The 13,950-nt window shown below is 40.9% G+C and overlaps 2 protein-coding genes across 6 annotated transcripts in view; one reads left to right on the plus strand and one right to left on the minus strand.

Moving 5' to 3' along the window:
- The window catches only part of Rars2 (arginyl-tRNA synthetase 2, mitochondrial), a 56,794-nt gene extending 53,852 nt beyond the window's left edge, over window positions 1–2,942 (minus strand). For all 3 annotated transcript variants that reach the window (XM_057790508.1, XM_057790509.1, XM_057790507.1), the window contains exon 1: window positions 2,895–2,942. In XM_057790508.1, coding sequence (XP_057646491.1) covers window positions 2,895–2,930 — 36 coding nt within the window. In that variant the 5' untranslated portion in view covers window positions 2,931–2,942. The remainder of the gene's footprint in view (window positions 1–2,894) is intronic.
- Window positions 2,941–13,950, plus strand: part of Orc3 (origin recognition complex subunit 3) — a 49,401-nt gene continuing 38,391 nt past the window's right edge. For 2 of the 3 annotated variants that reach the window (XM_057790504.1, XM_057790506.1), the window contains exons 1-4: window positions 2,941–3,063; window positions 7,195–7,249; window positions 8,071–8,168; window positions 10,499–10,643. In XM_057790504.1, the coding sequence (XP_057646487.1) occupies window positions 3,040–3,063; window positions 7,195–7,249; window positions 8,071–8,168; window positions 10,499–10,643 (322 nt within the window). In that variant the 5' untranslated portion in view covers window positions 2,941–3,039. Of the gene's footprint in view, window positions 3,064–7,194; window positions 7,250–8,070; window positions 8,169–10,498; window positions 10,644–13,950 lie in introns of those variants that run through there. The other variant, XM_057790505.1, reaches the window with a different exon arrangement.

Raw genomic sequence — 13,950 nt, forward strand, 5'->3', positions numbered from 1 at the left:
GACAGGCACATGGGACTTGGTTATTCCTAGGGTGTGTGGCGTACAAGAGAGGAAGAACTTTGTCAAGCAGAGACCATGACAGAAAACCACAACCAGTCAAAATGCAGCGGTGGAGACAAGCCTCCTAACTTCGGTGTAAGCAATCTGTTTGAGAGATGACTTCTGGGAACTGGATGTTGCACCGAGAAGAGTGAGGAAGAAGAGTTTACAGAAGATTCACCAACAGGGCTGAGACGAGGCTCAATTGGCAAAGCGCTTGTCCTGAACACACAGGGAGCTGAGCTTGGAACCCTAACTTAACCCTTGGAAGAGCTGAGCCTGGTAACACAGACCTGTAACTTCCAGGGCTGGCGCTGCGGAGAGATGAGATATTAGGGATGAGGAAGAAAAGGGCCTGAAGCTGCATATAAAATAACCAAGCAGATCAAATAAGGAGGATGGGGGAGAGGAAATATGATAAAAATACATGGCATGGGTTTTTTTTTTTTTGCATAAAAAAGGAGGATAGGGCTATGTGCTAGTATCAGCAAGCCAGTTGGCTTTCTTTTTTTTTTTTTTTGAATCTTACAAAGTGTCATTTTAAAGATTTCTGCCTCCTCCCCGCCACCGCCTCCACCTTCCCCTCCCTCTCCCCCAATCAAGTCCCCCTCCCTCGTCAGCCCTAAGAGCAATCAGGGTTCCCTGCCCTGTGGGAAGTCCAAGGACCACCCACCTCCATCCAGGTCTAGTAAAATGAGCATCCAAACTGGCCAGTTGGCTTTCTTGAGGAACATATGTAAGACACTGTTGCCCATGCATAGGAACTAAATTGTACCTATTTTGGAAGGAGACCACTCCGGACTGCCCCACAGACAGGGAGTTCTGGTACAGGTAACCAAGAAAAACTGCAGCTATACCTTGGCAATGTCAAGGAGAAATCCTGAAAAGAAGCTGTGTCTGCAATAGCTAAGTGATGAAATCTCCACTGGCTGTGCAGAGTTTGGAATATTACACATCCGAAGCCTAATTCCTCCTGGCCACGCCCACCTTTGGACCTAATATCTGGAGACAACTACCTAGACCTAACTTCCTGACAAACATAAAAACCTTCTAGGGTGCATTAACTTAACAAAACCCTAGCTCCCACCCAGCGAAGGGCTCAGAGGCTGTCAGACAGCATCCAAGGTCTACAGAAGTGTTAACTCCATCTTGTAACTTACCTCACCAATGGTTCCACCAATATATGTCTTAAATGCTTTGATTTATAACATTCTTTTTTGTTATTATAAATACTCCATTAAACTGCTTCCATACTGGAACTATGGAAATTGGTGTACCATAAATCCATGCTCCTAGGCCACGGTTACTAAAATTTGGCTCCTAGGCCACGGTTACTAAAATTTGGCTCCAGAATTAACTATCTCTTATCCCTTTACAGTTGAGAGCTGTGGATTAGCTACGACAGTAGTTAGGATAGGTGTTAATTTCCTGCCATGGTAAAACTAAAAACTGGTCACATAAAGATGAGAATAAAGAAAGCAGAGGCTAACTCAGGGCTTCCAGTTCCTGCCAAGCCCTAAGAACAGCAACAACTGCAAGGCGCACTGATTAGCAGTGCCTTCCTGTGATAAAGGACAGTAAGAGTTATGGACAACAGCTGGAAAGGCAAGTCAAAGACGGAGAAAGGGGCCTTCAAAGTATGACCACTTCCCTAATTGAGCAAGTAGTGCGTAACAGCCTGTGATCATCTCCCTGGTGGGCCAGAGGGCCGTGCACAGCCATTGGAGAAACCCTGATAAAACCTACCCCACCCCCACCAGTCCAATAAATAGATCCAGACTCCCCAACCCTAGATTTCTCTTCACTCCCCTTTTGGAGGCAGAAGCCAGCCTCAGTAAAAAGCATTGTTTCATTCTCTCTGTCTCCCGTTTTTCTTGTATTTTGGTCTGTTGTCTTCCCCAGACAGTCAATTCTTTCTTTGCCTGTCCCAGACAATGAATTCAGCTCATGCCAGAATCACCATTACACCTGGAGCTCCCTAGCCTAGCTGAATGGGTAAACCCCAGGTTCAGTTAGAAACCCTGTTTCAGAAAACGAGGTGGACGGTGATTAAGACAAACCACACCCGTCCTCTGCCCTTTCCACAGGATGGAACACACACACAAATACAGACACACAGATTGGACATTAAAGTCACTGATATAAACGGGTGCTTAATGTCTAAGAAGCATATGCAACATCTCCAGAATTGCCCAAAACAACTCAGTCACACTGAGTCGAAGTTTGTGCAGACCTCTGGCAGGACCGGCCGCTGTGAACGAAAGAGGGGTACAAGTCCCTTAGCCACGCAGGTTTTTCTACACAGGTTCTGGGAATTCGAACTTTAGCACTTTTTTTTACCCAAGGAGCCATCACCGCAGTCCCTTAGCATGAATTTTTTGTTTGTTTGTTTTGTTTTTCGAGGCAGGGTTACTCTGTGTAACAGCCCTAGATGTCCTGGAACTAGCTCTTGCAGCCCAGGCTGGCCTCGAACTCACAGAGATCCATCCTCCTGCCTCTGCCTCCCATGTGCTGGGATTAATGGCTTGCGCATATATGTTGCGCATGATTCATAATTCATCTACTTTATTCAACGCTCTAAAATATTTTATTTAGAAACTAAATACAATACAGGGTTACTGGATGAAAGCAAATAATGACTACAAACGAAGGAGGACTAGTAATTCCTACAGGGTCTAATCACGACCCACAGACACTCCTCCCGGGTTAAAGCACGACGAGCGGGATTGCCAAGACAGGAAAGCGCCCAGTGCTTTCTCGGGTCGTCCCCCTCCGCTGCACGGGGAGAAGGCAGAGCCGGCCTAGGCTGCACCCCGCGGCCCTGGCGCCCGCGGGCTCGCCACTCGCGACAGTACCTGACAGGCGATCGACCTACGAAAGGCGCACGCCATGCCGACCCGAAGCCCGCCTCTCACGCCCCGCCTCCGCGCCGGAAGTCGCCACTGCTTCCGCAGGGGCGCGCGGAAGTGTTCAGTGCGCAGGCACACGGAGCCGTGGATTATGGCCACTTCCTCGGTGTCCAAGGTACGTGGGGGTGGCGCTTGCCGGTGCCTCCGCGGTGCCTCTTTAGCAAGCACGGCGAGGCGGAGGTTTGACGTGCGTTGGCTCCGGCTCCGGGAAGAGCAGAACTCAGGTCCGGGTTCGAGGCCACCTTTGCTTCCGCCAACTAGGCTGTGGCACCTAGGCTAGCCGACCGGTTGCCCCCAAAATATGTCGCGTTCCCCCTCGCTTCCCACTTTTTTCCCTCAGAAGTACTTCCTGTGCGTTTAATTACCGAAATAAAGACGTAAACAGAACACCTTTCTGTAATCAGGAATATTAATAAGCAGCAGATCTTCGTATTAATAAGGGGGAAGGTTCTGAGAGAAGAGCGATGAACCAAGATTGCCAGGAGACCAGCGAAGCTTTAGAGAAAGTGACAGTTTGGCTAAGATCTGAAAAATAAGAATCTTGGAGGGAATGTAAAGCCCTAGGGTGGGAGAGCAGAATGACATGCCCTTTGCCTTAAGATATAGAAATAAAATAGCACATAGAAAAATCAGGACAACCCGAGAGTGGAGAAAGGGACGTTAGAAGAAAAGAGAGAGAGAGAGAGAGAGAGAGAGAGAGAGAGAGAGAGAGAGAGAGAGAGAGAGAGAGCAGTTGTGGCGCACTCCTTTAATCCTAGCCCGAGAGTGGAGAAAGGGACGTTAGAAGAAAAGAGAGAGAGAGAGAGAGAGAGAGAGAGAGAGAGAGAGAGAGAGAGAGAGAGACCTTTAATCCTAGCCGATCTTTCTGAGTTCTAGGGCTACAGGACAGGCTCCAAAGCTATACAGAGAAACCCCGTCTCGAACACTCTCCCCTTCCAAAATGTAGTTCAAAAGAGTGTTCATGTTGGGGTGTCATGGACTGCCTAGATGGCAGGGGAGTGCAAATCAAAGTATAGTTTATAAGAGGAGGCCCCCTAGCAGCCTGTTGCTTATTGTGTTTGAGTTAAGATAACTTAAAATTAAGTTTGCCATTAGCCCCTGCCATATTTCAATAGCACATGTATGTTAAAGCAAGTCCTACTAGACTGTGCTACTATGCTCTGTAAAGAAAGTCTTCTGTTTTAACTACAGAGGGATACTCCTGAGTGAAAGTGTCTGATAAAGCTGAAAGTACAAAGTTCTGAAAGGGTTTGTGTTCGGAGTTCAGGGGTGATACTGTGCGGGATTGTCCTTACGAGAGATTTATTAGATGTGATATTAACACCACTGACAGGCAGGCAGACAGCATGGCAGAGGGTGCAAGGAGAGTTCTGGCCCACATGGCAGAGGGAGTCCCTTCAAAGTTTTCCCAGGATGAGGGTTCTGGAGGAGATTGAAATGTTTTCTGTGTTGACCCTCAGTTCATGGTTGCTCGAGGTAACCAGTGTATGCTCAGTTCATGAATTTTAGGGTGTGTGGAACAGGGAAGAAAAGAATATAGAAACACATTACCTTTTTGTTTTGTTTTTTGTTTTGAAACAGGGTTTCTCTGTGTAGTCCTGGCTGTCCTGGAAGTCACTCTGTAGTCCAGGCTGGCCTCAAACTCACAGAGATCCACCTGCCACTGCCTCCCGAGTGATGGGATTAAAGGCCTGCCTGTGCCACCACCACCTGGCTAAGAAACAAGTGACTTTAGTTCAAGAAGCCAAATTACAGTTACAGAAATTGTCACAGTTCAACCAAAATGGAGACACTTTACAAGTGGTCCTGTCTATATCCCCTAAGTGCTAGGATTAAAGATGTGCACCACCATACCCCATTCCTAATATAAGGTTTTTTTCTTTTCTTTTTTTCCCCTTCTAACACAAATAGATCTGTTGGCAGGCTGGAGAGATGGCTCAGAGGTCAAAAGCTTTGGCAGCTCTTCCAAAGGTCCTTTCAATTTCCAGCATCCACATGGTGACTGACAGCCATCTATAATGCCCTCTTCTGGCGAGCAGATGTACATACATGCAGATAAATTTCCATATACCTAAAATAAATCTTAAAAGATTATTAAGTAAAAGAAGTAGCTATGTTGATGAATGATTATGAAGTAGACCTTATATAAACAGGAATGGACCATTTCAGTAACTCATGGAAATGCCAAAGTTTTAATTTATTTTTCTCCTTAAACATGTCAGGTGTTGTTATTTTTGTTATATAAATATTTTTTTGGTCTGTCTTGTTTTATTGTTCTTCAAGACAGGGTTTCTCATATAACAGTTCTGGCTGTCCTGGAACTTGCTCTGTAGACCTCACACTCCCAGAAATCCACCTGCCTCTGCCTCCAGAGAGCTGGAATTAAAGGCGTGCGCCACAAGTACCTAGCTACTTTTCCCATATGTTTCAGCTGAGGGCCTTCTAGTCTAATATGGTTAACCATATTACTGTTGACATGTTTATATTAGTACTAATCGCTTGTGTTCCTGTCCTTGTGCTAATGTTCATGAGATTAACACCCATCCTAGAACTCTCCATGCTCTGCTGTGTCAGCACTACCCTTACTAATGTGCAGGTCCGTATGGAAAGGTGCAGTAATAGCTTGTGATGGTGCAAGGTACTTCTCCAAAATATATAGGAGTAGTTCACATAGCTATGCTAGTTGCAAATATAAGAATACAAAGTACAACTTAATTTGAAACATGTAATCCACATGGCCACTTTATATTTTACACAGGTGTCTAACACTAGTCTGAGATGACTTTTTTGTCATTTTATTTCTTTTAGCTCATTTTTCAAACGGAAATCTTAGGAGGCTATCCATAAAATGCAGCTTTCATTTTTGTAGAATACACCACAACTAGAAACTTAGACGCCAAGTACCAATAGTCAAATATAATAATAAGAAGCTTAATGTGGCTAGAAAATTACCAGGAAAATTAGACAGCCAGTATTTATTCATTCTGTATACTGATCGCTTAATGTGTTTGTTATAGTGCCGTAAACATTGAGGAGGTGGTTATAAATAAAATCTATCTGTGCTGGAAATGTGCTCAAAAGTTATCAGGGAGACAAAGCAAATATGTTTGAATCCTGAGATCTCGGGAGAAGCATTTCTTGCGGGAGAATCCAGGAGGGTTCCCCACAAGAGATTAGGGTTTGATTTCATTTGGTTGCATAGCTAGACTGGCCACAAACTCGTGTAAGGGAAGATGATTTGAACTCTTGGTTCTTCTGTCCCCAAAAGCACTAAGATTACAAGTGTGTAAACCATGCCCTAGTTTTTCTCTTTTTTGAAAAATCGTTTATTGTATGGCCCGGAGTTCACTTTATAAACCAGGCTAGCCTCGGTCATGGTGGTTCACTTTATAAACCGGGCTAGCCTCGGTCACGGTGGTTCACTTTATAAACCGGGCTAGCCTCGGTCACGGTGGTTCACTTTATAAACCAGGCTAGCCTCGGTCACGGTGGTTCACTTTATAAACCGGGCGAGCCTCGGTCACGGTGGTTCACTTTATAAACCGGGCGAGCCTCGGTCATGGCGGTTCTCTTGCCTCCGTTTCCTAAGTGTGGGCTACAGAGGTGACCGATGAGTTTGGAGCCAAATGGTAATGGATAAATGGAAAGGAGTTTATTCATTGAAAAACGATGCTGGGTGAAATGAGCCAAAAGTCTCTCTTTACATCCTGGTTGTAGATACTTGGAGTTAATTAAATAAATCATTTTGGAATGGGAGAGTATCAGTGTTTTAAACTTTATTTTTTTATTTTTTTGGCTTTTTGGACAGTTTCTCTGGGTAGCCCTGGCTCTGTAGACCAGATCTCTCTCTGTAGACCAGGCTGCCCTTGAATACAGAGAGATGCCTGTCTGTGCCTCCCAAATGCTGGGATTAAAGGAGTGTGCCATCACTACCTGGCACTTAATTTTTATTTTAATGTATAATTTAATGTTATTTCCCACCTAAGTTTTATGAAACTTGAGCTAAAAAAGTTTGCCTACTTGTTAGAGTGGGTCCTGATGGACTTAGAGAGCAGCTGACGGACTGAGGAGGAAGACGAGCACAGTTGTTGAAGACGTCTTTCCTTCTGTATTTCTAAGAAAAACTCCCCTTTTAAAGAACTTGTTTTTTTACAAAGTGTTCGGGTAATTAGATTTGTCTGCTTTGCCTAATTTGACTTTGTGCTTTATTTCTTCTTTTCTTCTTCTTTTTTTTTTTCTTAAATAGGGCTGTTTTGTGTTTAAACCAGACTTCAAGAAAAGAAAGATCTCTGTGCCAATCGGTAAAGTATCTTAACCTATCCACTTTGTTGATTCTTGTTCCCCTAAATCTTCTTAAACTTTAAGTGTGATTATAAGCAAACCTTCTTGATGTTGGAGGTGATTCAACTTACCAGAAATAGTTTTAAAAATTAAGGACTTATTCCTTTATTTATTTATTCATGTATATTTGAGGCATATGCCATACAGGTGAAGCCACCAGCCATGTAATTATAACAAATTTGGTAATATTATAAGGCATTTTTTATGTGCTGGACTGTTCCAAGCATTTTTGTTGGTTAAATCCTGTCAGCACCCACATGGCATCTAACAACTATCTGTTGTTAGCTTCAGTCAAAGGGATTCAACACCCTCTTCTGTCTTTCTTAGCAATGCACATACCTTTCAACAAAAAGAAAAAAAAATACATATTAAACCAAAGACTGGACTAAACTATGTCAGTGGAACAAAAACATTCTGAAAAATTGTTGAGTAGAGAAGAGTTGAAAGTAATCATAAGGTAAAGAAGATGATAAAGTGGATGCAAACATTAATGTTGTGCGTATATACCTTGAACTGAAAATCCTTAAGTAGAAGCTTAGAGATTTGTAAGGACTAGAACTTTGCAATTTTAATGGTCCTTTTAATATTATAAAATTGAGACAAAATTAAATATGAAAGATAAAGTACACCATTTTTCTCCAAGTGTATAGAAAAAATACATGATTTTTTTGATTTGTATAAAATGCTTTGATACCCCTCTCTATGCTGTGTGTCTCTGTACACAGTTTCTTAATTTTATTGTGTTAAAAAACAAACTGAGTTTCTGTTTTTCTTTTTTAAGAGGATTATTTTAATAATGAGAAACTTGAGTCTGAGGACAGTAAACTTCGATTTGAAACGTATCACTTGCTATGGCAACGGATGAAATCTGAAACAGAGGTGAATAATTTCCTTTTTACATTTCTGTAGTAAAATACTGTAAATCTTGTATGTGTTACTTCCCATATTTCTAAGATTTATTAGATTATGCATAGAAAAGGAGAAGTTACAACCAAACACAACTTTTATATCTCAAAGAAAATAATTTGTCATGTTGTAAATATTAGGCATAGCCTGAGTTACTGGGACATGATAGTTGCTAAGACAGAGCTCTACTGTGATGACACTCACTCTTAATTCAGTAAGACGTCCCACAAGTCTGAAAGGAAGCGAATTCTAAACTTGGTCTGACATTCAGTTTTTTCTGTTTGTTTTGGTTTCCCCTTCAGACGTGGTCTTAACGCTAGCTCAGGCTGACCTAGAGCACTACACGTTCTTCTTATGAGTATCTCCAGTACAGCAAGTCAGTAGCTCCAGTGCCAACAACTTATTCTGCTTAGCTAATGTTAAGCATTAACTTTAGCACTAGTTAAGCGTAACTAGTGTTTCAGTTTTGAATGAGAGTTACACAGAGCTTTTGAGTGGGGCGCTGGGAATTCTGAGGACCTTACTACAGTCTGCACTCTTACCCACCGAGCCATCTTTCCAGCCGACACTTTCTAGTCTCTGACTGTTTCCCATCTATCTTTATTACTTTATACTTCACTTTGCTCTTTGATGTTTTCCATGTAGTCCTTGAAGATACTTGAGTTTATGGTCTCCAGGTTAGACTATCTTCTAGTTTTCTTTTCCTAAGATTTATCTTACTTGTTGTTATCTTGTGTGTGGGTGGGTGGGTGCACATGAGTGCAGGTGCCTCAGAGGCCAGGGGAAGGGCACTGGATTCACTGGGGTTAGAGTTAACATCAAATCTTCCACTGGGAACTGAGCTGCAGTCCTCAGCCTGAGCACTCTGCTCTTTTAACTGCTGAACTATCTCACAAGCTCCTGTCTGTCTTCATTTCTTAATAACCCTGTAGCTTGTATTCTGACATCATACCCTTCTAATCTGCCACTAGCTCATTCCCCTGTTTGAGGCAAATACAGCTGTATCCTAGACTTTGGGATGTGTTTTATATAGCTCCCTTACCAGTTCTGCCTCCTTTACCCTCTGACCGTTACAGTGGTGCCAAATTAGCCTCTTACTCCTTATCCTGTTTGGGTGTCCTCCTTATAATATAAAGTTCAAATCCTTTAAAATCATGGTGTTTGTTTCACGACTGAGACTTCTACCTGTTTGTGCAGCCTCTGTTCCTCTCGTGTCTGATTCTTTCGTACTTAGCTGCGTAGTGGTCATCCAATGCTTCGTGCTTTCTTTATTTCCACAACTTGTCCTTCCACCTTACTTTGCTTCTGTCACCCTCTGTTTCACCAGATAGAGCTTTGATTCAAATAAATTATCTCTTCAGCCTACAGTAGATGGTTCCAGTTTCTCCCAGACTTCATCCTGTCCCCCTCAACCCTAGCAGCACCACCGAAAATGTTGTGTATGTCAGATTCAGTGGGCAGTGATGGCACATGTGTTTAATCCCAGTACTTGGGAGGCAGAAGCAGGCAGATGTTTGTGAGTTTCAGGCCAGCCTGGTTTAAAAAGCAAGTTCCAGGACAGCCAGAGCTATTACACAAAGAAATCCTATTTCAAAAAACAAAACAAACAGAATTCAGTTTAAGGTTCAGCCATCTTGCCCTTCTATTCTTTCCTCCCAATTCATTGTGTACTCTTCATTGTGTGTTTATATATTTGTGTGTTTCCCCCTTCTGTTAACTCTCAATACACTGTGTCTGAAGATATTTGTGTGGAGTTTTTTCCTTTTTTATTGCCTTTCAATACATTGTGTGTTGATATATTTGTGGGGCTCTTTTACCTTGTTAATTTATTGCCACCCAACTGAAATTACTGAACATTCAAAGGGAAGAAAAAAATCGAAATTTCCTTGCACCAGATATGATGATTTGAAGGAAAATGGCCCCCAAAAAGAGTGGCACTGTTGTGAGGTGTGTGGCTTTATTGGAGCAGGTATGACCTTGTTGGAGGAAGTGTGTCACTGTGGGAGCAGGCTTTGCGATCTCATGTATTCCCAAGCCATGCCCAGTATCTCTGACCAATTCCTTTTGCCTGTAAGAAAGATGTAGGACCCTCAGCTATTTCTCCAGCACCATGTCTGCCTGCACACCACCATTTAGCACCATGATGATAATAGAGTAAACCTCTGAAAATGTAAGCCAGCCCCAATTAAATGATTTCAGTTATAATAGTTGCCTATTCACAGCAATAGGACCCTAAATAGGTTAGGGAAAGAAATGCCAGATTACTACTATTAATAATTCATGAAATTTTGTTTTCATTGCAGCAATTACAGGAGGAATTAAATAAAAACCTGTTTGATAACCTAATTGAATTTCTGCAAAAGTCCCATTCTGATTTCCAGAAAAATTCAAAAAACTGGGGCTGTCAAATGAAACTCAGAGAAATTCCAACTGCTGCTCTTATTCTTGGTATGTATGCATCTGTTTATTCTTGCATGCCTGTGCACATTTTTTTAATTGGTGCTTAATGAACTATCATCTCCTGTAATTAAGAGGTGTCTCTTGTTCAAATAAAATTTTATCAATTTTGATGGTGTCCATAGCTTTTCTTCTCCTGAGGAAAATTGCATTCTGGTCATAGTACCCTTCTCCAAAGTAATACATGTCCTGATTTCAATTCTGAGATTAGTACACCTTTAAAATATATTGGCTGATTTATTTCTATAGTTTTTTTCTACTATCCGATGTCTTTCTGCAGCTTTTCTTTCTTTATCATTAGCATTTAGAAAATTCAAAATTAATAAAGCATTATGCAATCTATTTCTGGGGGTATTTATCATCCCTTTCTGTTTATTTAACATAGCCTTTAGATTTTTATTTGATCTTCCTATAACTACCTGCCCTGTAGGATTGTGTGGTGTACCTGTAATATGCTTTATATTATAATAAGCAACAAACTTTCGTTTTCTTAGAGATGAAATATATGCTGGAGTATTGACTGTCTTTATTTGTGCAGGTATACCTGTAATGGCCATAACTTCTAGTAAATGTGTGATTACCAGAATCAGCCTTTTCCAAGCTCAGAGCAGTTGCCCATTGAAAACCTGAATAGGTATCAATGATGTGGTATACATACTTTAGTTTTCTAATTCTACACAATGGAACACATCCATCTGCCAGCTTTCATTCCTTTGAGTACCCTTTGGGTTACTTCCTGCAGATAGTGTTGTTTGGTTGTATAAAGAATAAATAGGACATTTCTTTATGATTTCCTTGGCTTGTTGCCACATGATGAAAGGTCTCTTTTTAAACCTTTGCTATTGCCATGATGTTTTTATGAAATTCTGAGACCTTCAGCTTTTATATATATATATGGGATGATTCCTATTCCTGATTATATCTGGTAACTGAGTAATTAATAAAGTCATTTCTGTGTCATCTGTTATAAATCCATCAGTTTTAATATGTGAAACAACTTTCTGCATATTATGAATAGGTAACTATGTTGAGAGGTCCTTTAAAATCCCTTAGTACCATGAGAATAGAATATAGTTTTTACTTTTAGACAAAATCATGAAGGCTTTGATCCACTTTACTTAAATTTTCTGATTTTTTTTAACCTGCCTTTCATGGCTTACTTGCATCAGTATAGAATGTAGCTGCTCCAGTTATTGGTGTGTCCTGTACAATATGAGGAAGGATCCAGTTAGCTTCTTTTTTTTTTTTTTTTTGAGGAGGAGGAAATCAATTAGTTGTCTTTATAAGTTGGAAAATTGGATTCTCTTGCTTTTGGGATAGTTGTTAATCTCTCCCCTCAAAAATTAATATATGTTCTTTGCCAGAGTTCACTTTCTTCCCATAGTTTATCAATTTCCTCATTTAAATTAATCAGGTCATTGGACCTATCCCCATGTTGGAGTGTAGGTGGGAAATGCCTCCAAGCAATCTTTGGGAGTCATTAAGAGTCTGCGAGAGATCTCTCCTAGCCAGGGCAGTGGTGGCGCACACCTTTAATCCCAGTACTCAGGAGGCAGAGGCAGGCGGATCTCTGTGAGCTTAGTTCCAGGACAGGCTCCAAAGCTACAGAGAAACCTTGTCTTGAACTCCCCCCCCCCCCCCGCCCAAAAAATAGATCTCTCCTAATTTGTACCTGTTTGTGTCTAATTTTTTGTAAACCTATTTTATAACCTAAATAATGTGTAGAATCTCTTCTTTTTATTTTTTTCAGAAGCAATTTGTAATATCCAACAAGGCAAAATTTTCATTACTTCTTCAAACATTCTTTCTGCAGTATCTACATTGATACATCAGACAGTAAAATGCCGTCTTTGTAATGGTAAACTATAGATTGAGGAAATTGCTTACGTATCATTTCCAATGGCAGACTTACAAAATATGGGTCTAAGGTGGGGCTATTTAACATTCCCTGTGAGAACTTTCCATTGATTTCTCTTAGCAGGCTTTGAGATCTTTCTGTGCTTTTACTTGCAATTGTTACTTCCCTCCTATCTGATTCTGGGTATTAGGTCTGTGCTAAGGTCTTTGAGCCATTTGGAGTTGAGTTTTGTGTAGGGTGAAAAAAAAGGATCTAGTTCACCAGCAACAGATTATTTTGATAGGATGGCTATTTTCACAGTATTATTCCTATCAGTCTGTCAACACAGGAGGTCTTTCCTTCCTTAGTATCTTCTTCAGTTTCTTTAGTATCCTAAAATATTCATTGTACAAGTCTTACTTTCTTGGTTACATTAATACCAAGATTGTTATTTATTTAGTTATTTTGAAGCTACTATGAATGGGATTCTTTTTTTCTCAGTATGATTGTTAATCATATATAGGAAGGCTGCTGAGTTTTGTGTGTATCCTGATACTTTGCTGAATGTATTCATCAGCTGTTGGTATTTCCTGGTAGCATCCTTAGGGTCTTGCATGTAGAGAGTCGTGTCATTGGTAATAATATTTGACTTTTCCTTTTCTGTTTATATCTCCCTTATCACCTTTACTTGTCATTTGCTCTAAGACTTCAAACACTACTTGAAGTAGGTACAGAGAGAATAAACATCCTTCTTTCATTCCTGATTTGCATTGCTTTGAGTTTTTCTCTTGTTAGCATCATGTTGAATATGGATTTGTTGTATATATTACCTTTATTATCTCAATATGTTCCCCTAAATCACTAGTCTTTCCAGGACTTTTATCATGAAGGGATGTTGGATTTTGTCAGAGGCTTTTTCTGCATCTAATAACATGCTCATATGGTTTGTGTTTGAGTCTGATTATGTAGTGGGTTACATTTACTGACTTACATATGTTGAACCATTCTACATTTCTGGGATGAAACCTGTTTGATTATGCTGTAAGATCTTTTTGATGTGTTCTTGAGTTTGGTTTAAAAGTATTTTATTGAGAATTTTTGTGCCTGTGGTCATGGGGAGAGAATGCCATCTGGTTTGAAAACCCCTTGCAGTATGAATGGGGACCTATGATGTTCCATCACTATTTTATGCTTTCTTTCAGTTTTGGCAGGTTCCAGTAGTTGGAGGTAATGGGAAGAAGCACAATTAGAGAAATGGCCTGATTAAGTTGTGAAAATTTACTCTGCCCTGCTTTTTGTTAACAGGAAAATAGAAATTATATTTTGCAAAATTATAGTCTGAAAATACTTTTCCAATTAAACTGGTGAAGGTCCAGAAGAACTTGCTGCTCTTTTAAAAAAGCAAGAATTTGGAACCTAGTACCCTGTTGGGCAGTTCACAGCTGCCTGTAAACCTAGTTC

This window comes from Chionomys nivalis, chromosome 16 (genome assembly GCF_950005125.1).
Source record: "Chionomys nivalis chromosome 16, mChiNiv1.1, whole genome shotgun sequence".
Lineage (NCBI taxonomy): Eukaryota > Metazoa > Chordata > Mammalia > Rodentia > Cricetidae > Chionomys > Chionomys nivalis.